Here is a 24252-nt window from a genome sequence, read left to right on the forward strand (position 1 = left end):
AAAAGCATTTCCCAAACTGACAACTTATAAGTGTTCAAAGTAGTCATATAAAGATTGAACAAGATTTGGAAAAGCGAAGAACCCTGGGAAACCCCACAAGGAGGCTGCCAGGAATTGGAAATATCACCTTCAATATTGACTGAATAAGAACGAGACAGTAGAAATTTAGAAAACCAATCAAGAGCCAATCAAGAACCCTTTTAATGTTTTGTAAACTGCTAAGTTTTGATTTGGCGGTACAGTGTTCCCCCCAGTCGTTCGCAGTATTTTCTGACCGCGACCGCCGACCAGGAGAGGACAGCTGGAGAGGCAGGAGAGAGCAGCCGGATTGCCAGCAAGTGAAGGAAATCACTCTCTGTATGCTCTGACCGCCTCTTCCTGCATTAAAGTCGGGCCTTACCAATCAGGAGCTGCTTTGACACGTAGCTCCTGACTGGTAAGGCCCAACTTTAGTGCAGGAAGAGGTGGTCGGAGCATACAGTGAGTGATTTTCTTCACTCGCCAGCACTCCGGCTGCCCTCTTCAGTGTCCCCCACGTATTCGTGGTTTTTCAAGATTCATGGGGGTTCCTGGAATGAAACCCCCATGAATTTCGGGGGAGTACTGTATAACAAATTTTTAATAAACTTGGAAACTTGGATACAGTGGAGGAAGTAGGCATGCAAATATCTCCAGTACATATTTTGTAAGGATACCCTGAAAACCGAACTTGTTTACATTACTCAAGGACTTGAAATCCCAACTCTAGAAAAAGAGGCCAAATACTGTTCTCTTTCAGCCTGGAAAAGAATTATGATCTGGAAATACAAATAGTGGCTTTGGCCAGGTTTCACCAGCATGTGAAATTCTAACTTCATTATTGAGCAGATGTAGTAACTATGCCTTGGAATAGAAACATGATGGCAGATAAAGGCCAAATGAACCATCAAGTTTGCCTATCCGCACCATCTACTATCTCCTCCTTTTTTGAATTCAGACACAGTCTTGGGCTCCACCACCTCTACCTGGAGACTATTCCATGCATCTACCAACCTTTCTATTAAAAAAAAGTATTTCTTTAGATTACTCCTGAGCCTAACATCTCAACTTCAACCCATGCCCTGTCGCTCTCCATTTTCCTTTTAATTACATAGTAACATAGAGGGCCATAATCAAAAGAAATATCTAAGTCCAATTTGAATGTAGGGCGCTAGTCACCCACAGTCAGCACCGGTAAAATGGCCATTCTCGAAAAGTACTTCTAAACTATTTCATTTTTGGAAAATTGTCTATCTGTACGTCCTAGCATTTGATCGTCCAGCCCGCTACTACGTCTATCTTTATACCACATTCTCAACCAAAAATTCATCCAAGTCCCAAATACCTAGAACAAGACCTTTTGGATGTGGGAGGGGCCAGCATTGTGATGGACTGGCCACCCAGACATGGTAACAGAGTAGTGGGGTGTCACATAAACATCTCACTAGAACTCTCTTATAGATTATGGTGAGCCTCCCAAAACACACTATACCCACATCTACAACCCCAATAGCCCTTATAGCTGCTGGAGGCACCTATATGGCAGTACAATAGGGTTTTGTGGGTTTTTGGTGGGAACACAAGTTCCACAAAAAATGTAGTGGTTAGAGTGAATTATGGGCCTGGATCCTCCTCTCTATGGTTCACTAGCCCGTCTCCAGGCTATTTAAGAGACCTGTGTGCAGCTCTATTAGGCTTTCCTATACTAGGTGATGATGTTATGTAGACAGGTATGTACATTTTTATTCCAATCTTTGTGGGGATGTGAGGAGGTCAGTGAACATTGGGGCAGTGTGTGTGGGTCTTTACTTTGTCTCTGCAGTGGTTATCTGGTCACTTTCAATACCTTTTTGGGCACTTATACCTATCGTCTAACTCACAACATATAAGTTTCACTATGGCAGTCTCGTCAAACATTTGATTATCCCTGCAGGATGACTAAGTCTAGGTCGGCCCACATCCCACCCTAACCTCGCCTTCAAAAACACCTCTTTCAGCTCTGGGCACACAACAGCATTCAGAGGCCTAAAATATCCCTGGATACATCCAAAAAAACCATTTCGATTATCGGCACTTGGACAGGTTATTAGACGTATTTAAGTTTCGATTATGAGCCCCATAGTAAATGATGGCAGATAAAGACCTGAACAGTCCATCCAGTCTACCAATTAGTTATATTCATTAAAAATACTTGATTAAATTAACTTGTCTCTTTCTTTGATATATCTGGGCCATAGATTATAAAGTCCACTTGGTACTGTCCTAGGTTCCAACTCCTGGAGTTGCCATCCAAGCTCACTCCAGCCTATCCAACCATCCCATTGATTACTGGATACCTACCGTAAAGTCTGGCCAACAATGTTCTCATGTTCCAAGTTAGTGGATTTCCCATTGATGCCCTCCCCAGCTCATCCTACACCAAATCACCATATATGTGACAGAGACTGTGCAAGTATGTCCAGTACCGACCTTAGTTCTTTAATTTATACCATTCCTTTTCTAATTAGAGATCTTCTGTGTTTATCCCACACTTTTTAAAATTCTGTCACCATTTTCCTCTCCCAAAACTTATTTGCTTTAAAACCCTTTAAAATCATCTTTAAACCCTGTTTTTCCTCACTCAGATAACTTTTAAACTTTTAACCCTGGTTACATTTAGTACTACATATCGACTTTTCATTGGTCACTAGTAGGTTTCACTATTTCTAATTTGTAATTTTTATAAAGCCTATATTTGGAAATAGGTGACACAGACTATTGCCTCTGAACTTCAGCTGTTTCTGCCATGCTGCCCTCTGGACTTGTTACCATGCTGATGTCCCCTATACTAGCATCTGCCCCACTGCTGCAGCAATTCTGAGAACAAACTTCAGCATGAGCTCATGGTTGCTGGCAGGCTCTATGATGTGCTGCCCCCTCACATGGGTTTCCATGGCAATAAGGCAGCCATGAGGGAGAAGGAACAGGGCTACCATAGGCTCTGTCAGCATGCAAGGTCTTGCAGATTACAGGTTGATTTTTCTTCTAGATAGTGCTGTCATGGGGCAGATCATGGTGCAAAGGATGGTAGCAATAATTCTGAAGTGAGTTTGTGAGAGATGCCATCGAAAAGAAGGGCCTGGGTGATCAATGGAAGAAAAATGTTCCCCCGTATTCTATGGAAACCCAATTTTTAAATTTGACCCCCCCAACTTATCCATTCTGTAGTAATGATTATGATTAGGACCCGCCAAAAATATTTTGGGGCCATATAGATCCCATATTCAACTAACATGGACATTGTGTCTCTTTCCTCTTTTTTTGTATTTAGTGTTTGCAACTGTTACCTATCCAGTCACTCTCCTTGTAACCATTCCATGTATTTTTGCATTGACCAAAAGCATCTCAAAAAATCAGGAAGTTTCCACTGGTAAGTGTTTCTCGTATTTCAGGTTCTTGTCTTTTTATATAACTAAATGTTCACTCGTTAGATGTTTATCTTTCAATTTACATTTTTGAAATTAGAATGCCATGGGGGGCTGGGGGGAGCGCACTGACACATCCTTAGGACATTCCCTTAATAAATGCTGTAATAAACTCTACAATATTTCAAAAGTTGTCCTTCTTTTGATAATTCTTCCTGATAGACAAATCATTATTATCTATCAGTTATTTTATAAATTAATTAAATAGGCTGCTGTTTTAATGAATATGTTAATCAGTTCCAGAATAGAACCCCGAGGCACCCCACTATTGACTCCTTTCCATAGAAAGAGCTGACTAATTAATCCTGCTCTTCGTTTCCTATATTTTAACCAGTTGGCAATCCACAGTATGACATTGCTTCCTATCCCATGACTTTTAAATTTCCCAAGGAAGATTCCATGAGATAGTTGACCAAGTGCTGTCTAAAATCCATATACTGTATATCTGTCATACCATTATCCATTTAGCTCAACTATCTGATGTCTGGAACTCAGTACTATTCTTTTCATATACAGTATGAGCAGACCTCATTGGTGTACTACTGTACTGTATTTACAGGTCCTATTTTACAAGTTTATGTGATTCTTTACTATAAGCTTCATAGTAAAATTTTTCTACAGTTAACATTTGCCATGTGAAATTCGTATTGAACTGAATCATAAGAAATTTAAATCAATGCTGAAATGCCATTTCTTTAAGCAAGACTTCGAAGTTTCACAGGCATGGAAGTTAGCATGCTTTCTTGAGCCTTTACAGTAGTATATTGCAAACTGTGTGCCACGGTACACTAGTGTTCTTTTTGAGATTTTAAGTGTGCCACAGCTCACAGGGCAGGAAGAGAGGCTCTGGCGCCTGTGTCAACTGACTTCTACCTTCATGTTGCTTGTATCTGCCGGGACTCCTGCTTTCCTCATTTCCGCGCCCCCAGGACTCCTGTCTTCCTCGTCTCCATGCCCCCAGAGCAGCAGCAGCAGCGGCTCTGTGTGCTTTTAACTTCGGCACACAGCTGCCGCTAGCAGTAGTTTAGCCCGGTTTCATCAGGCAGCCTCGGGGCCTTTGCTAGGCCGGCCTGCATCATATCATCGAAGCAGGCCAGCCTAGCAAAGACCCCCGAGGCTGCCTGATTAAACCAGGCTAAACTACTGCTAGCGGCAGCTGTGTGCCAAAGTTAAAAGCACACAGTGAGCTGTTGCTAGCAGTGACAGGAGAGGTATTGCTGGAAAGGGAAAGGAGAAGGGGCACTGCTGAACATGTTTATGTTTGTTTATTAAAAACTTTATATACCACATAACGGCCTAAAATGATCCAAGCGGTTTACAATGCATAAATCACATTCATCAAGAAAAGAACTCCATTAAAAATAGAAAAGGAAAGATTAAGAACAAAAGTTAAAAAAAAAAAATGTTTTCTTCATAAATATCGTAATAAGAACCATTCTAATGACAAAACAATAAAACACTCAAATCTCAATGAACCATAATTTATACATACAGCTAAAAGGGGGAGAGGGCAGAGAGTGAAAAGTTGGACTCATGGAAGGAGAGAGAGAGATGTTGGTTAGGGGAAGGAAGGAGGACCAGAGGAGAATCATGCAGGAGGAAGAGAGAAAAAAATGTTGGACTGGTGGAAAAGAGGAAGAAATGTTGGACTGGGAGGGGGGCCAGAAAGGAGGAAGGGAAGGGAGATGGAATGCAGGGGACAGAAAGGAATAAGGGAAACAGAAATTGGAGGATGAGAGATGACTAAAGGAAGGGAGAAATATCAGGCCAGAGAATAGAAGGGAAGAAGAGAAGTCTGGTAGCGCTATAGAAATAATAACAGTAGTACTGTAGTAAAGAAAGATGCCAGATTATGGGAAGGAGAGGAGAGAGATGCCAGACTGGGAAGGGGGGAAAGGAAGGAGATAGATGTCATCGGACCACTGGGGGTGGGGGGAGGAGAGAGATGTCCGGACCATGGAAATAGGGAGGGAAGGAGAGAGAGAGAGAATAGATTTTGAGAAGAAAGCAGAAAAATGGAAATATTGAATTCTAAGTTAATGCAAAAGATGGATGCAATTTCCTTTTGAAATCACTGGGGTAATACTAGTTGGAAACTAGTGGAAGTCAGAAAATGCTAGGATCCAGAAAAAACAACTGACCTCACATTCAAGTTAGTAACCTAACCATAGGATTGTAACCAACAATTTTAAAGTCACTCAGAGATATGAAACTCTTCAAGGGGGGACCGCATCCCCCTAGTGGTGAAACAGAGTTTACTTTCCAGTCATTGCAACTATTTCAATGCTGGTCACGCTCCAAGGTTGGTTGCAAAAAATAAATAAATAAAGATTGTTACAGTCTTTCAAACACTTGTGTGGAGATTCTTTTTCTTTCTTATCTTTTCAAGCAAATATCACTCTAAGATAAATAAGTTATAGCATAGTGACTTAACTTTATGACGGGTTAGGGGTCTCTACGTGACCCCGTTTCGATTTCTTCTTCAGGAGACCCTATCATAAGTATAGTGAAAGTCCTTTTCAATACTGGTAAAATGTTTTGACTTCGTGATGTAACAACATCTGAAAAACAGAGTATACAAAAAAGCTGGTTTATGGGGAAAGGTTTCACTGTCCTCACAGCGGCGAATTTCTAAATAAACTTTAAGGCTATTACATGAGAGGAGGCACTGCAAGATACATACCGTCGAAGAACGCTGTCGGTGCAAAAGATTTCAACAGCCAGAGGAACCACAGCGGCAGCTCTCCGGTTTAAATGTAAAATGGGGGAGGAGCTCCCTACACGTCAGAGTTATGACTAACGTCATTAGTATACGTGGCACAGTAAATATCATCCAAATACTATTGCTAGATAAGTCCATGAAAAGATTTGTTGCTATCATGCGACCAAGGCAAAAAAGAAGACAATAAAACTGATATAATCACTGTAAATGCAGCAATGTGCTGATAAAGTTTATGTCACCAAATGATCTTTTCACAGGAAGGCAATCCATTCCATTTCGCTATTGAGGCCATTAGGATGTAACGTATTAAGAGTAAAAATCCATTTCTGTTCTTGTCTCCAAAGTATATGGGCAACATCTCCTCCTCTAGTTAAATTAATAACATTAAGTACGGAGAATTTGAGATCCATGATTGCATGCTGATGTTGCAACCAATGCTGAACCAATCCTACTAATGTGTTCTCCAATACGGGTCTTGATACTTCATGTAGTACATCCCACGTACAGTAGATGACACGGGCATTGAATCACATACACCACTTGTCTGGAATCACAATCTGTAGCAGGAGATTTAATTTTGCTTAGACAATTGCTGTGTATGGACATATGCTGTAAAGTAACACTGTATTTGCACATTTTACAGTGTCCGCATGGAGTATGTTGCCCTACTCTTCGTTCTAAGAGGTGTTTTACAAACTGGGAATGCACCAGAGACCCCTAACCCGTCATAAAGTTAAGTCACTATGCTATAACTTATTTATCTTAGAGTGATGTTTGCTTGAAAAGAAAAAGAATCTCCACACAAGTGTTTGAAAGACTGTAACAATCTTTATTTATTTATTTTTTGCAACCAACCTTGGAGCATGACCAGCATTGAAATAGTTGCAATGACTGGAAAGTAAACTCTGTTTCACCACTAGGGGGGTGCGGTCCCCCCTTGAAGAGTTTCATATATCTCTGAGTGACTTTAAAATTGTTGGTTACAATCCTATGGTTAGGTTACTAACTTGAATGTGAGGAAAGATGGATGCAAGGCAGAAAGTGAAGAAGGAGAGAAAAACAGTCAATGGATAAGAAGGCCCTGGAAACATAGTTAAAAGCACAGAAAAATAAAGTCACAAGACAACAATAAGGAAAATGATTTTATATATAGTGATTGAAATGTATCAGTTTTGAGAATTTATATCTGCTGTGTATATTGTATGTATGTGAAAAGTGAATGGAAAAAAATTACATTGCAATTAGTAAAGGGGGTGGGATCTGGGGAAGAGCTTAGGTGGTTCTAGGGTGGAGTTTGGGAGGTCTATGTTTGGGGGTACTCGGTTGATATTTGTTACTGCTGGCACACCCTACTGGCATTTCAGGGCCTGTCTGGAGGGCCTCTGCGCATGCGTGGATGTCAGCATGATGATATCACGCATGAACATGATGTCATCACAGCGACGTCCGCACACTTCTGGGTGCCTTTAGTGTGCCCCGGCTCGAAAAAGTTTGAAAGACACTGCTTTACAGTCTAAGCAAACATAGAAGGGTAGAGTGTGTATTTGTTATAATGGGAATAGGGTTTGGGGGTCAGTAGAGAAAACACAAGGTGCATGGAGGGGCATAATAAATAAAACGTCTAAGTCCGATTTGGATGTAGGGGCAAAATGTCCATTCTCGAAAAGTACGTCTAAAATATATAATTTTTTTTGAAAGTCATCTATCTGTACGTCCAGGTGTTTGATCATCCAGACCGGACTGCCACTACGTCTATCTTTATACCACATTCTCGACCAAAAATTTGTCCAAGTCCTAAACACCCAGAACAAGACCATTTGGACCTGGGAGGGGCCACATTGTGATGGACTGGCCACCCAGACATGGCAAAAGAGCAGAGGGGCACCTTATAGGGCACTGCTGTGAACTTCACAAAAAGGGTGCCAGATAAGCATTTTACCAGAGGTCCCTTGTAGGTTATGGTAAGCCCACCAAAATACTCCCAAAACCCACTATACCCACCTGTCTAAAACCCTAATAGCCCTTATGTCTGTAGGTGATGTTTGGTGGGCTCACATTTTCCACCATGAATGTAGTGGTTAGAGTGGCTTATGGGCCTGGGTCCTCCTCTCTATGGCTCAGTAACCCACCCCCAGACTACTTAAGCCACCTCTGTGCAGCTCTACTAGGCTTTCCTATACCAGATACTGATGTTCCAGAGGCAATTATGTACATTTTTATTCTGAACTTTGTGGGGATGCAACAGAGTCAGTGAACATGGGGGGAGTGTGTGGGTGTCTTTACTTTGTCCCTGCAGTAGTTATCTGGTCATTTTGGATACCTTTTTGGCACTTATACCTGCTTTTACATCGTCTAAGTCACAATGTATAAGTTTCGCCTAGGAAGTCTCATCAAACATACAGTTATCCCTGCAGGACGTCTAAGTCTAGGTTGGTCCTGCCCACATCCCGCCCTAAACAATCCTCTAGAAATGGGCACACAGTAGGATTCAGATGCACAAAAGTCCCTGGATACATCCAAAAAGCTGTTTAAATTATCGGCACTTGGGCGGGTTTTTAGATGCATTTGTTTCAATTATGAACCCCATAGTGTTTGAGTGACTGTCTTTATAAGTGGATTTAATCTTTCCTATCAGAAAATGGAGTTCTTTTATTCTTTTAACTGTTTTTTATATTATTATTATTATAAACTTTTATTCTTCCTTTTCACAACAATCTCTTTGACAAAGCAACCCCTCCCTTTATGTACTACCCAACCCCTACTATCTCCTTTCTTCTTCTTTAATATGTAACTTTACCCATCCCATTATTCCACCCTCACATTCCAGTACGTCTGGTAATTGTTTGTTCGTTTGTTTGTTTGTTTTATTATATGTTCACACATTTTTATTCTTCTCAGTTTTCCCTATCTTATTAATTTGATGGTTGGTATATCAAAATCAATAAAACTTGAAACTTGAACTGCCTAGATCTGATGAAGAGTGTCGGTATAACAAGTTATTTTAATAAACATAAACATAATGTTATCCAAAGCATACTTTCCAAACATACTATAAAGTTCTTTCTTTCAACTTGTCCAACTTTCCAATACATATTAAAACCCCTAGGCTCTTTGCCTGTACCAGCTGGCTCTCCTGTCAGCTTTGTATGTGCAGCACTGATTTGTCTGTCTCTGTATCATAGACTTTTATTCTGGCACAACTCCAATCCAGGATATACCGGTACTCCTATTGTAGCCTATCTGCCTGATCACCAGTACAGACTCCCTGCCCAAACACTATAAAAATCTTGCAACATCAAGTTGGTACCACCCAAAACAATCATATTACTCTCATATCAGCTTTCCAAATCCTCTGACAAAATTTCTCAGCCCAGACACTGCAACAGAATTTAAGTTCCTATCATTTCAAGATCTGACAACTTTTAGAAAATCTGGACACCCTAGCCCCACCCCCAAGGCCCACCTAGTTATGTCCATCCCCGCCCTAATCCTGCCCTAGCTCCTCCCCCTCCCCCCCTGCTGCCTGCTCTTGTTGGGCAGGGAGGAAGTCCACGCATGTGTGGACTTCCTCCCTGCCTGACACAGCTTTTCAAAACCTGGACATGTCTTCAAAAGGAGGGGGAAATCCAGACATCTGGTAACCCTACCTAATGAATACATCTTGTGGTTTTACAGTGAGTGGAGTGGATAGATGTGAATTGCTTGTTTACTCTTTCCAAAAATACTAGGACTAGGAAGCCTACAATGAAACTGGAAAGTAGTAAATTTAAAACAAACAAGAGAAAATATTTCTTCATTCAACATGTAACAAAACTTTGAAATTCATTGCCAGAGAATATGGTGAAAATAATTAGCAGGTTTTTAAAAGTTTGGATAATTTCCTAAAAGAAAAATCCATAAGCCATTATTAAGATGAACTTTGGAAAATTCTGTTTATTTCTAGGATAAGTAGCATAAAATCTGTTTTACTCTTTTGGAATCTTGCAAGGTGCTTGTGACCTGGATTGACTTGTTGGAAACAAGATACTGGGCTTGATAGATCTTTGGTTTCTCCCAGTATGGCAACTCTTATGTCCTTACCTCTAGTGTATCAAGAATGAGGTGGTGGGGACAGTCCGCCCTGGGTGCAGGGAGTTGGGGAATGCCAGAGTGGTTGTAAGGCAGCAGTCCATATGCCCACAGCTGTTGGCTATGCTAGTCCCCACCCCTTTTGACATCAACTTCCTGTTCTGAGGCAAAGCTGAAGGCTGCGCAAATGCGGGATGCAGCCTCTTGACCTCTCCATGCACCCCTTACTTCCTGGAGAAAGAGGTGCTTCAACCAGAGGAGGGTTCACCAATGGTTTTTACAGCTTTGTCTCTCCAAGGCTTTGTCTTTGTTGGCCTCTCTCTGAAAACAATCTATGCTTTTTATTCTGTTCACTAGCAGCCTTCTTAATTGTTCCCATGTGCTTTGTTTCCTTTTTCTGTGCACTGAAGCCTTGCTGTTTCTTACCCCATCTTCCAGGCTGCTTGTCTCTAATGTAAGCTCATTTCATGTCAGTTCAGAACATTCAGGAATTATAGCTCCTAGAACTTGCATGTGTTCATTTTCTCTCAGAGCTCTTCTATGCCCTCTGGAGTTAGCTATAGCAATAAACAGAAGTATAACCAGTAGAAACTGCCCAGTGTGTCACATATTAGGCTGCTCACCTTTATCCATATAGCTATTCACTTCTTCAAAGAATTCTACAGTAAGATTAGTAAAACACTACTGTGATTTTCAAAATCCATGCTGGCTCTTTCCCATTAAAGCCATGTTTTTCTATGTGACCAATAATTTTGTTATTAATAATAACTTACATCATCTTACCTGGCACTTACAGTCTGGAAAATACAGACAGTGGCATATGCAAACTTGGGGTATGTGTGTGTGTGTTTGCAGGAGATGTGTGATATGAGCATGGGATTCTGTGACTGAAAGTATCAGGGGGTATGTGTAATTTGATGAATTTGGGGACATGAGAAGTTGATAACAAGGGGAGAGAGTTGTGTATGGGAGGTAAAGAGATGGGGACTATGTGTGCTGGGGGTTAGGTATTAGAAGAGGTAGGGTTTGTGTGATATTTGTGTAGGTAGGTATGATTATGAGGGGATGTGTGAGGAGGGGAGACATATGCACAGACGGACTGCGTATCTGGTAAAGACCTGTAAAATGAATTCTTCCCCCTCCCTCTTTGGAACCCTCCAAAAGCCTTTCCTTACTAAAGGTCTGCACGGGAATGGGGATCGCGGGAATCCCCCCCTAACCCATGGGCCTCCCACGGGGACCTAACTCTGGCCCACGAGACTCCCACGGGGATGGAAGGCTTTGGGAGCAGGGTTCATCCATATAATATAATGGACACGTCAGCCTTAGTAAAAGAGGGGGTTTATAAGTTAATTACCTGAACAGAAAACAAAAAAAGGGTTCCACCAAAGAGATTCCACAAGGAAAACAGCAGCGCAAACACAAAAGAAACTGAAGAATTGATGATCCTGTCAGAAGTAATTGCTGCTTTTTATAGAGACGGGCAGGGATGGAGGTAATTCCTTGTGGGGATGTGTGGGGACGGAGAGGATCCTGGCGGGGATGGGTGGGGATGGAGAGGATCCCCCTCATCTAACTCCCCTCTTCTTCCTCCCCATCCTCCTCTGACGCCTCCCTTCTTCATGCTTGTCCATCTTTTATCCCCCCACCCTCCAAATTCAGCTACTGCCTTCTCCTCTTTAGGAAAGAGACCTGGGCTCTCTTTATCAACCCTGGCATCACTGTAATGTGCCACTAGGATGATTTCATGAGAAGTAGTCCTGAGTTCTCTAACACCTGAGAAATCATTCTGTTCTACCCGGACATGTGCAGTGCAGATGGGGTCTTGTGTTCACCTACTCTGTCACTTACATCTAGGATCCTCTGCCATTTACTCAGATGAAAGGATTTGAGCTTTTTACATCACTCTTCTGCATGCCAGGAATACTTTGGGAGGACAGGACTGGGCCTTCTGTTGCTGATTCTGCATACCTATGTTATATCTCTGGATAGCAGTATGGTCTTCTTAACACACTGCCACTTCTGTGCCACTCTGCTGCTTCTTCAAGTGGCAGACTACCTTTCATATAAAGCAGAGGAACAGTGCAGAAGACCTGGTAAGATGACAGGGAGACCAGGCCCTGCCACTCAAGGAAGTGACAGAGAAGTGTGGAAGTTAGGGAGTCCAGAGGGTGCAAGAGTTGTATATCATCAGCATAAGCATACATCATCTATCCAAGTGATTGACCGAGTGTTAACAATGGAGCCAAAAAGATGTTGAATAGGAGCGGTGATAGTATCGAACCTTGCAGCATTCCAAAGGTGTTCGAGAAAGAATTGGATACTGAATTTTAAAAAAAATTACGAATGATAAGATCACTGGCAAAGGTATTAGAACCAGAGTCTTAATACACTTTTATAATCTCTAAAATTGATTACTATAACACCCTATATAAAAGGTATCTCACAAAAAGAAACTAGTTGACTCCAAATTATACAAAATACGGCGGTTAAAATCATTACAAACTCAAGGAAATATGACCATGTTAAGCCTCTCCTAAAAAATGCTGGCTCCCAGTGCCCCATAGAATAACATTTAATTTGACTCTTAACCTTTAAAATCCATCAAACAAAACAACCTGCATTTCTCAACAAACTTCTCACTCCATATGCTCCCCCTAGGATATTAAGATCAACAGACCAGCATCTCCTATCAATGCCATCCTTAAAAATTATTAATACTAGGCGTGCAGACATTTTCATGGTCACTGCCCACAAACATGGAATCTTTTACCAGCCTATATTAGAAAATAATCTACTTTAGAAAGATTCAAGGGCTCCCTGAAGAGTTTTCTTTTCAGAGATGCGTTCGAGAACTGATCCACATGTCATCTAACCCTTTTGCCACTAGATTGAAATTTGCATATTGGACTCCAATCAGCTGTTTTTAACCCCATGCCCTACTGTTAGCCCTGTTATGTTCTTCTTTTCTATAATAATTTTGTAGTTCTATCCCTCCCTTCCTGAGCCTCAAATAATTAATGTTGATGTCAATTATTTCATGATGTTTGTTTACCCTTAATTTTATTATTATGGAAATTGCTTAGAAATTTTATAAGTGTTGCATCAAATTTTTTTTAATAAACTTGGAGCTGGTGCACATCCCATGGCAACAGTATGTCAATTTTGGAGATGTCTGTGGTTACAAAGCAAATCCAAAATTCAGTGCTCCTGTTATAAATAGCCATGTGAGGATTAAAGTGAAGTTGAAATCCATGTGGTAATAAGATGACAAAGTTTCTGTGGGCAGAGCAAAATTGAAGGAGAAAGACAGATTTATGGAGAATCTCATACTTACTAGAGAGCTGCATGGGAATGGGGACGATGGGAATCCCGCAGACTCGAGGGTTCCCCCTTCGGACCATGGGGATCTGGTAGGGACGCCCCCTAGGGTCGCAGGGATCCTGTGGGGATGCCTCCTAAGGTCGCGGGGATCTTGCGGGGTTCGATACAACTCGAGCCGCGAGGCTCATCTTCTTTTTTCTACATGCCCTGCCGCAGCACACATAGCCGACTGGAAGTCTTCCCCGATGTCAGCACTGACGTTGGAGGGAGGGCTTAAGTAAAGCCGTCCCTCCGACATCAGCGCTGACATCGGGGAAGACTTCCAGTTGGCTATGTGTGCTGGGGCAGGGCAGACAGGAAATAGAAGACGAACCTCACGGCTCGAGCTCCATTTGGCTGAGAAAGTTGCTAAGGTAATTTGCTTGCAGATGAGGGCTGGGAGACAAACGCGGAACACAAAAGGGGGGAGGGAGTGCGTTTTTGGATACAAGGCATAAACTTGGGAGAGAGGAAGGGAGGGAAAGAGATGCTGAGGTGGGGGAGGGAATGCGTTTTTGGACACAGAAGGCATGAGAGGAAGGGAGGGAAAGAGATGGTTGTGTACACGGGGAATGGAATAAAGGAGAATTTTTGGTCATAGGGAGGGAGTGAGGTACAGATGAGAGGGAGAAATATTGTGGTGGAAAGGGAACAGTGGGACAGATTGAAATGGATGCAAGAGGGAGGAATGTTGGACATAGTGGTACATAACATAACATAAGAATTGCCACTGCTGAGTCAGACCAGTGGTCCATCATGCCCAGCAGTCCGCTCACGCGGCGGCCCTCTGGTCTAAGACCAGCACCCTAACTGAGACTAGCCCTACCAGCGCACGTTCTTGTTCAACAGAAACTTGTCTAACTTTGTCTTGAATCCTTGGAGGGTGTTTTCCCCTATAACAGCCTCTGGAAGGGCGTTCCAGCTTTCTACCACTCTCTGGGTGAAGAAGAACATTTGGACAAAGGTGACCCCATAGACATAGTATACCTAGACTTCCAGAAAGCCTTCGACAAGGTACCTCATGAGCGCCTTCTAAGGAAACTGTGGAACCATGGGGTGGAAGGGGACATACACAGATGGATCAGAAACTGGCTGGCAAACAGGAAACAGAGGGTAGGAGTAAAGGGACACTATTCTGACTGGAAAGAGGTCACAAGTGGCGTCCCACAAGGGTCAGTGCTGGGACCATAATGACTTGGAAACAGGGACAAAGTATGAAGTTATAAAATTCGCGGAGACCAAACTCTCTGGTAAGGTTAGATCTGTAGAGGAATATAAAGAACTCCAAAGGGACCTGGACAAACTGAGTGAGTGGGCAGATAAATGGCAGATGAGCTTTAATGTGGAGAAATGTAAAGTTATGCACATAGTGAAGGGAATGGAGGGAGAGATGTGGCATGATGCTGGAGAGGGGTGATAGGAGAAATGTTGGGCATGGGACTGGTGGGCAGGGGTGAAAGATGAGAAAGGGATAAATGCTGGACCATGGTTGGAGGAACCAATGGACAGCAACAGAAGAATTTAAAGAAGATGGGAAAGCGGAAAAAAGAAACTGGGACCAACTTGGTGGAAAAATAAGTCTCCAGACAACAAAGGTAAAAAATGAAATTTATTGACTAAAATATGTTAGCTTTGGGAAATGTATATAGCAGATGTCTTTGTATTGTGTTCAAAAGAAAAGGAAATGCATTTCTGTTTTTATTTCTACAGTGTTGAAGTACTTGCTGACCCTTGCTGTGACTGGTGGGGATCCCCAAACACCGCCAGCAGAGGACCTCCTCTAGAGACAGCCAGAACTCCCCTCCACCAAGCATAGCAGTCGCTGGCAACATCCATGAGCCACTGAGGTACCAGCATCTGTGACTCAGGGACACTACTGCTGCCTGCCAAGCTTGGCAAAAGGGACCCCCGGCCAACTGCAAAGGAAGTCCTCAGCTGACACCTTGGGGGTTCTCATCAGCTGAGTATTTATATTTTATATTTACATTAGAGGCTCTGGTAGAAACCCGTTTACAAAGTATGTATTCTTCCCAATTAATATTTCCAAATGAATAAAGTGTCTTTGCTTATTTGTCAATGGGTCTCTACCAGAGCCTAATTCAGTAGCATAATTAAATGAAATAACTATTTCTGAAGTTTATGGGGACGGAGGGGATTCCTCGTGGGGACGGGTGGGGACAGAGGGAATTCCTCGCGGGGACGGGTGGGGATGGAGGGATTCCTCGTGGGGACGGGTGGGGACAGAGGGATTCCTCACGGGGACGGGTGGGATTTGGCGGGGACGAGTGGGATTTCTGTCCCCGCGCAATTCTCTAATACTTACCTGCAAGTGTGAAATAGAGTTGTACTGATGTGGGATGCAATTCAGCCTGTGTCAATGGAATACATATACTTTGTGACAACAGTAGAGAGAAAAAGATTCCTGTGATTGTTAGCCTTTATAAAAGGTCACAGAGGGAAAGTTGGGAGTATTGGCTTTGTCAGAATGGACCAGTCAACCTCCCTAAGACCAGAAGACAAGAACTACAGAAGGAAAGGCAGGCAAAAAGGAAGAAGGATGAAGAAAAGCGGAGAATGAAGAGTGAAAAAAAAATAGCAAAAGAGCAAGAGATGATGGAGAAACAAATATTTGATCTGCAGGATAGCAAGTTCCGATTAAACTTGGAAATGGAGAGATCTGTGCTTGAAGCGGAACAGGGAGATTTGGATGACGAGGTGGAAGAACCAAAGGAGGAAGCTCCTGTTGCTCTAGAACAGTGTCTCTCAAACTTTTTTAGCTCCAGCATACTAAACAGAGCAAATGTTTTTTGCGGCTCATAATTGAAATTATAAAATTGCAAAACCAACAAAAAATTTTATTTGAGAGTTATTTATTTAAAGTTCTCTAAGCTATGTATGGGTAATTGTAACAAGAATGAAACTAAACTAGATAGAATAAAATTGCTAGTCAATGCGAAGGATAAGCTTGTTTTTTAGTGCAAATTAACTTTTTTTTTTTAATTATTCATTTTCAAACTTACAATAAGTGTGACAATATGTCCAAATTAACAAAAAATATATCACTTAATAATCATCAATGGTACAAATGATATGCTTTTATCTCGCACCCTTCCCACCCTTTCCTATCATATAATCAATACCTTATACAATAAGTAACAATAAAATTACCCCCCTCCCCCCTCTCACAATTGAACTTGTAAATTTAAGGGAAAAATTGTCATCTAATCAGTACAATACTTTGTTAATGGCTCCCACAGTCATTATAAGTAATAATTTGTTATTATTTGCCATACCAAACAGCACAGTATCATATGATATGTGCAAATTAACTCAAAAAATGGCTCGATAGTCAACAAGTAAACATACATTTCATCAACCACCATCTGCAATCATTTCTCTTTTTTTCAATTTCATTTCTGTCAGAGCTGAAAATCCAAGTTTGCAATGATAAGAAGATCCAAACGATAACAAAGCCTTGATTGCTTTGTTGCTTAAGTTAGGATAACTACTGCTTAAAAATAAAACTAAACTTACTTGCCGTTAGTTTTCAAGGACCAATCACATTTGTTTGTCTGGATGGTTGTATCCTTAAGCACACAGACACTCATAACATTGACAGGCTCTTGTGTACGCAATATATATATCATCTATTCTAGTATATACTTATGAAGAGAATGTATATAAATAAAGTAAAATTCTGGAATCTCTCGTGGCACACCCAGAATCTCTTTGGGGCACACCACTGTGCCGTGGCACACAGTTTGAGATACTGTTCTAAAGCAGTGGTCTTCAATACAAGGCCTGTGAGCCAATGGTGGCCCTCCAAGACCTCTTAAGTGGCTCTCGCAGCCTGTACCAGATCCCACTCAATCTCCCTCCCCTAGTTGGTTATGGTATCTTCTTACTTTTCCCGTTCCCAGCACCTCACTCTTTTCACTCTTCAGACTGTGGGCAGTGTGAGTCAAGTAAACATACTACTTTTGACAACCCAGAAGATTTCCCTCTGCTATAGCTTGCTGTCTCCGCTTAGGTGGGAATTTGAAACAAAGGGAAAGCTTCCAGGCCACCGAAGGCAGCCTGGTTTACATCACTCATGCTGCCCATGACCCAAAGAGTGAAAACAGTGCAGCATTGGGAGCGGGAAGTCATATTTATTCAGAAATGGTTTTAGCCTATACAACATACAAAGTTGGGCATAATCTTTCAGAATGATACACCCAATTTGCATCCCCATAATTAGAGCTGAGTCTAAGCAAACACCCAACACTGTAACATGCTTTTTTGCCTTTATCTCTTCTCCCATAATATGAACACTCTCTCTCCCATTGATTTCATCCTTCCTCTCTACTATCATAAGTTCTGTTTTGTTCACATTCAACTTCAAACCATGTTAGGACATACATTCACAAACCTTGCTCATACATTCATAGGAGTCCTCTTTAGCCCAAAATAGAATTTTAGTATGCAATATATCTATATTTTTCATGTGCTTTGCATAAGTAATGCATTATCAAACATATTTTGACCTTAATATCAACCTGGAGTCCTCCTTAACCCAAAAAATAAATCCCTGTTCACCTATATGTGGACACCCACCTGATGCCTAAGTCACGTCCACTTAGCTCACGCCCAACTCGCGCTCAAAAGTAGACCTGGTTTTGCAACACCTACATTTTTGGCGTTAGGTAGACGCATTTGGGTGCTGAGCGGCATGCAGTTCTCTAATGGATGTCCAAATCAAAGCCACTTCCATGCCTTGCCCATGCCTATTTTTTTAGGTACAACTTTTTCTGATAGGCGTCCACGAAATTGTGGATGTTTATTTTGAGAATTGCATCCAGCGTTTGGATGTCTAAGTTCCAATTAATGCTTGTTATAGTCATTAAAAGGACTTATTATCCGCTTTATTTGGATGCCTAAGTCGATGGAAGTCCACATTGTGGACACCTAAAGTTAGATGTCATTTACAGCAGTGGTTCTCAACCCTGTCCTGTAGGACCACCAGCCAGTCAGGTTTTTAGGATAACCCTAATTAATATGAATGGGGTAGATTTGTATGCCTGTCACCTTCATTATATGCAAATCTCTCTCATGCATATTCATTAGGGTTATCCAAAAAACCTAACAGGCTGGTAGTCCTCCAGGACAGGGTTGGCAGAACAATCAGCAGTGCCAAGTAGAGATTGGTTCCATGCCCTTATGCTGGTTTTATTATTTTGGTACAGATCTCAGGAAGATGGGAGGAGGAAACTAGAGGAAGATTCTGGACTACAGGGGCTGGACATCCTTTAGCCCAGCCTCCAAGTCAAAGTGACAGGTAGAGGAATTTATCTCCATCCCCATAAATTCTGTCTCTGTTCCTACCCTATCCCTGAAAGTGTTCGAGGCTTGTGCAGATGAGGAAAAAGCTTGCATGGATGGGGCAGGGAAAGGGATAGAACTTGCAGGGACAGGACAAAGATGTCATTCTCTAGAGCAGGGGTGTCCAACCTGCGGCCCAGTGAAGTATTTTGTGTGGCCCCGATCGAGGGCGATGCAGTGTTTTCCTTTGCTGCCCCTGGGTGTTTACCGTCTTGCCAGCTCCCTCCTGTGTCTTACTGCAGCGTTTGGGCCCCAGAAACATTTTTTTCGGCCAATGCAGCCCAGTGAAGCCAAAAGGTTGGACACCCCTGCTCTAGGGGAAGGCAGGGTGAATAAATATTGCCTGACATTTTGACTTGAAGTCAAGGGGAGACTGTAGTTGGGGCTGAGAGGCTTAACCTTCCCAGGTCTTATAAGGGAGGCCTATGTGCTGTGGCATTTTGGCCAGCTCTGTAAAATAGGTCAGATTAACTCAGAATAAAGCAGCACAATCCCAAATGTGGAAAACAAAAGGATCGATATTCAGCGTGAGTTAACGGCAGGAGCAGCTTCTACCCAGTTGTCTCACATTACCCAGATCTGGTGCAGTATTCATTGGCACTCTCGGGTTAACTGCTGCCAAATATCTGTGCAGACTGCTGCAGCATTATCCAGTTAGTGGTGGAGTGGTGGAGTAGTGGTGGAGGTGAAGCAAAGGTGGAGTAGGAAGCAATTTGGCATTGCAAAAATTCACTTGTATAAATAGCAGTCCTAACCTGCCTGGATAGCTATCTGGGTACTGGCACTGAATATAGGCAATATCTAGATAAATTCTGGTGACCACTGATGATCCAAATATCCAGCATCAGTAGCCGAATATGGCTCGGTGTTGATACAGTATTCAGGTCTAAATTAGCCTACAGAAGCCAGCATTTACAAAAACTTTGAGCACTGTGGGATGAAATGGTATAAATTCTGAGACCGCAGTTGCAGGCACAAAACTGAGGCAAGTAGGAACCTTGCTGAAAGGTACCTAGCCTGGGAATGCTTCTACTCCAGAAGAGCCACTGAGTGCTAAATAATTAGCTCAATTTAGTCATGATTACATTTGTTTGCTCCCTGTAGGTCTGCCGATAGTCACCACCGCTGATATCAGCATTGCTGACAAAAAAGAGAACACAGGAACTGCTTGAGAAAATGATCCTATAACCTCCTGAGGAACATGGAGAAAACCGTCAAAGCTTCTAACACCACTTTGTTGAGACTTGTTCCTTATTAAATACCAGCAATCCTTAAAATTTCTGCTTGTTGTCTTTATGCCTCCATGGTTTAGATTCATTGATTTTATTCATTTATTGATTGATTTTATTCGCCTTTGACATCCATTTTTTAAAAAACGGGGATCAATATGGGGTCTCTGCTTGGTTAAATGAAGAGTGGCCTAGTGGTACAGCTGCTGCCTCAGCACCCTAAGGTGCTGCTCCTTGTGACCCTAGACAAGTCATTTAATCCTCTATTGTCCCAGGAACAAAATAAGTACCTGTATATATGTAAACCACTTTGAATGTGCAACCACAAAAAGGCAGTATACAAGTCCCATTTCTTTTTCCCTTAAATCTTTCTGCCTGGTTCAAATATTAATACTCAGTAACACAAGGTCTAACTCCAGATTATCTTGTTGACCATTTTCTGTTTGTAGATACGTACTAAAAATTTTTACTTTGTTCTCTTTTCCATCTATAAAAGGTTGTTTGCATAAAAGATATTTTCATAGATTATTGTCTATTCAGGCTGTGATATGGGCTAAAGAAGTTAGGGCTCATTTTACTAAGCAGCGTAAGAGCATTTTACCGTGAGCCATTGAGGTAAATGCTCTGACACTCACTGAATTCCTATGAGTGTCGCAGCATTTACCTTTCTGGCTCGCAGTAAAATACTCTTACGCTGCTTAGTATAACCCAGCGTTAATATTTTGATAACCAACTCTATTTCATACCAACATTTTAGGAAATTGCTTAAGACTTTTTTGTTTAAAAATATTTTGTCAACTTAAGTTTGTATATCACTGTGTTTGTACAGTTTTTCTTTTATTATTAACCACATTAAAATGCAAGGTTTTGCGGTATATAAATAAACTTTTATGTTATGTTATGCCACTGAAAATTTGACTACCAAGGCATTCCCCACTTAGTGCTGGGATGGACCCAGAAGTTATGTGGGCACCACCGAAATTCAATGGCAGTGTGTGGACGACTAACCAGGCAATTAGGATTACATAAAATGCAGTCCTCTTGTAACTCTGACCGGTTAGTAATCCAAATACCGGAGCCAAGTACTTTTAAAACAAATAGTTAAGCTCTGGAACTCATTGCTAGAGGAGGTGGTAACAACAGTAAGTGTAGCTAGGTTTAACCCTTTCAGGACCAAGGGACATATTTGTCCCATAACTTTAAAATCCTATAAATTTTGATTGGGATAGTCTACAGTTCTAAATTTGATATGTACGGATTCCATATGATACTGCCTTTATGTAAACAAACTGGTTCCGACATTCATTCATTAGCGTCGTTGCCAGATTGACGAGAAGATTCACTTGCCACACTGTCCATAAGCCAGAAGTGTGATTTTTTAAATAAAAATAATGATATTTCACACAAAAAAACAATTTTTTGGCATCTGCAAGCCCTTTTTACCATAAACATGTCGTCAAAACCACAAAAATTGGCCTACGATCCTTATGGTCCTGAAAGGGTTAAGAAAGTTTTGGACAAGTTCCTGGAGGAAAACTCTATAGTCTGCTATTGAGACAGACATGGGAGAAGTCACTGCTTGCCCTGGGATTGGTAGTATAGAATGTTACTACCATTTGGGTTTCTGCCGGGTGCTTGTGACCTGGATGGCCCATTGGGCTGACCCAGTATGGTTGTTCCTGTGGACTCAGAAATTTCTGATAGCTCACAAAGACCTGGATATTCAGTGCTAGTAGCCGGATTAGGCCTGGAAATGAATATCCAAGTCTAATTCAACCTGTGAAGAAAACACTGACCGCCACAAGCTGAATATTTTCTGTTCTTTTCCACTACAGTATTTTGAAATGTATGTATATGTATTTGTAACTATGACCTAACTGTCCCCCTCTTATACTAAGGCATGCTAGCCAATTTAGTGTGCGCTAATCGATTAGCGCATGCTAAATCAGCACGCGCCTTAGTAAAAGGATCCTTATTTTTTTTTTTTTCAAATTCTTTATTCATTTTTTAATTACAGATGTGCACAATAATTAATACATTTACATAGAATATTACAATTAAAGTACGTTAAACTTATAAGAATTTATTAGAAAAAATTATTTCCCCACACCCTTCCACCTGTTGATCAATACATAGATGCCTACAAGAAATATCTAAACATCCCCCTTAAATCAATTCCAAAACATGCCCCCTCCATCCCTGGATGTGTATGTTAAAAGGACATCTAAAGAGATCAGTCCTTACAGTACTTAGTTAATGAATTTCTTGTAACTTCCCTTCTCAATGGCGTTCCATTTGAAAAATATAACAGAGGGATTCCCACCAAAATGTGTAGGTTAGTCTATCCTAATTTTTAAAAATAAGCTGAATGGCAACTCCTGTCATTATAAAAAGAAGTTTATTATTTCTCGCAGATAGTTGACTCTTCGCTCTCATAAATGTACCAAATAAAATGGTATCATACGATAATGCCACTGGATTCTCCAATAAATTATTTACTTGATCCCAAATAGATTTCCAAAATTTCAGTATTAAGGGACAATAGTATAATAGGATCCTTGTATTAATAACTGTACTGATTTACCTGTACCAGCAACCATATTGCATGTCCATGTCAAAACTATCCATTGTAACTTCCTGGGTAACTGACCCAACCTCTTGTAATGTAATCAGACCTTGAACTGAATAGGTAAAGATGGAAAAGAAACCTGATTAACATAACATAACGTAAAGTACAAATTTGTTTGTTTCTTTTTTTAAACCCTCTATGTGAGATTCGTATCAATGCAACTGAAATGCAGAGCCATGGGGAAAATAAATAAAAGGAAACCAGCTGATTTTAAATAAATAGTTATAAATTCAGGGTAAGCATATTTGTACTCAAAAGGTATCCGAGATCTCAGAACAAAAAGAACAGGGATGAACTTCAGGAACAGATGTGGAAGCAGGGAAGGCAGACAGAGTACAGGTATGCATGGAGGAGAAATGGAATACACTGAGAGGCTATTCGAGCACTGGCTCAACTGGTGCTTTGAAATCAAGGCTTTACCAGGCTGCAGGTACAATATTCACATATTGTTCTAAACCAGTGATCTCAAACTCATGGCTTGGGGGCCACATGCGGCCCACCAGGTACTATTTTGAGGCCCTAGGTATGTTTATCATAATCACAAAAGTAAATTAAAACAGTTTCTTGATCATATGTCTCTTTAGCTATCAATTACAATATTATTATTAAGACTTAGCCAAAAGGAAAGATTTATAAACTATAAAGATGTTTACCTCATGCAAAATTGTCATTTCTTTAATAAGACATTAACTATTTTTTCTGCAAGTACCTACAAACCCAAAATGTGGCCCTGCATAGGGTTTGAGTTTGAGACCACTGTTCTAAGTGATCTTGATAAAAATGTCCATGTGAAAGTTAATATGAAATGGTATGCACCTATAAGAATAACTAAATCTGCTCCAAAAATCAATTCCCTATTTCATTTTTAAACTTTGCATCCTTAGTGCTGGAAGTACCTGCAGGTATGAGTGGGGAGAGGATAGATTCCCGTGTTGATGGTGAAATTTCTGTTCCCACGAAACTCTCTAGTTTACACATAAACAGAGAACATGCCAGCAGATAAAGACTATGACTAATGTGACTATATGTCCCGTTTTGAATGGGACCGTCCTGTTTTTAGATCCCCTGTCCCATTGTCCCCATGCACAGCTTTGGGACACCGAAATGTCCTGTTTTCAAAGACAACGTCCTGAAGCTGTGCATGGGGACAACAGGACAGGCGATTGCTTCCCCTCCCTCCCTTCCGTGCCAAAGCCAGCCTGCCTGTCTGCCTCCATCCCTCCAGCGCCGAAGCCAGGCCTACCGCCAATTCACCCCCTCCCCCACATGCATATGGTGGGACAATGTTAAACTCAATAAAGGGTACCCTCCCTATATCAGTGGAAAAGAGGTATCAGAGGGGGCCTGATTCTCCAGTGAAATTAAAAGACCCAACCATCATATGGAATGTGGTGAGGA

At 41.4% G+C, this 24252-nt stretch overlaps 1 protein-coding gene across 1 annotated transcript in view; it reads left to right on the forward strand.

The window, feature by feature from the left end:
- LOC117368307 overlaps positions 1-20254 on the forward strand; it is a 94533-nt gene extending 74279 nt beyond the window's left edge. The window contains exons 7-8 of the mRNA XM_033961883.1: positions 3329-3427; positions 20101-20254. Coding sequence (XP_033817774.1) covers positions 3329-3427; positions 20101-20168 — 167 coding nt within the window. The 3' untranslated portion in view covers positions 20169-20254. The remainder of the gene's footprint in view (positions 1-3328; positions 3428-20100) is intronic.
- The last annotated feature ends 3998 nt before the right edge of the window (positions 20255-24252 follow it).

The sequence above is a fragment of the Geotrypetes seraphini genome, chromosome 1, assembly GCF_902459505.1.
Source record: "Geotrypetes seraphini chromosome 1, aGeoSer1.1, whole genome shotgun sequence".
NCBI lineage: Eukaryota > Metazoa > Chordata > Amphibia > Gymnophiona > Dermophiidae > Geotrypetes > Geotrypetes seraphini.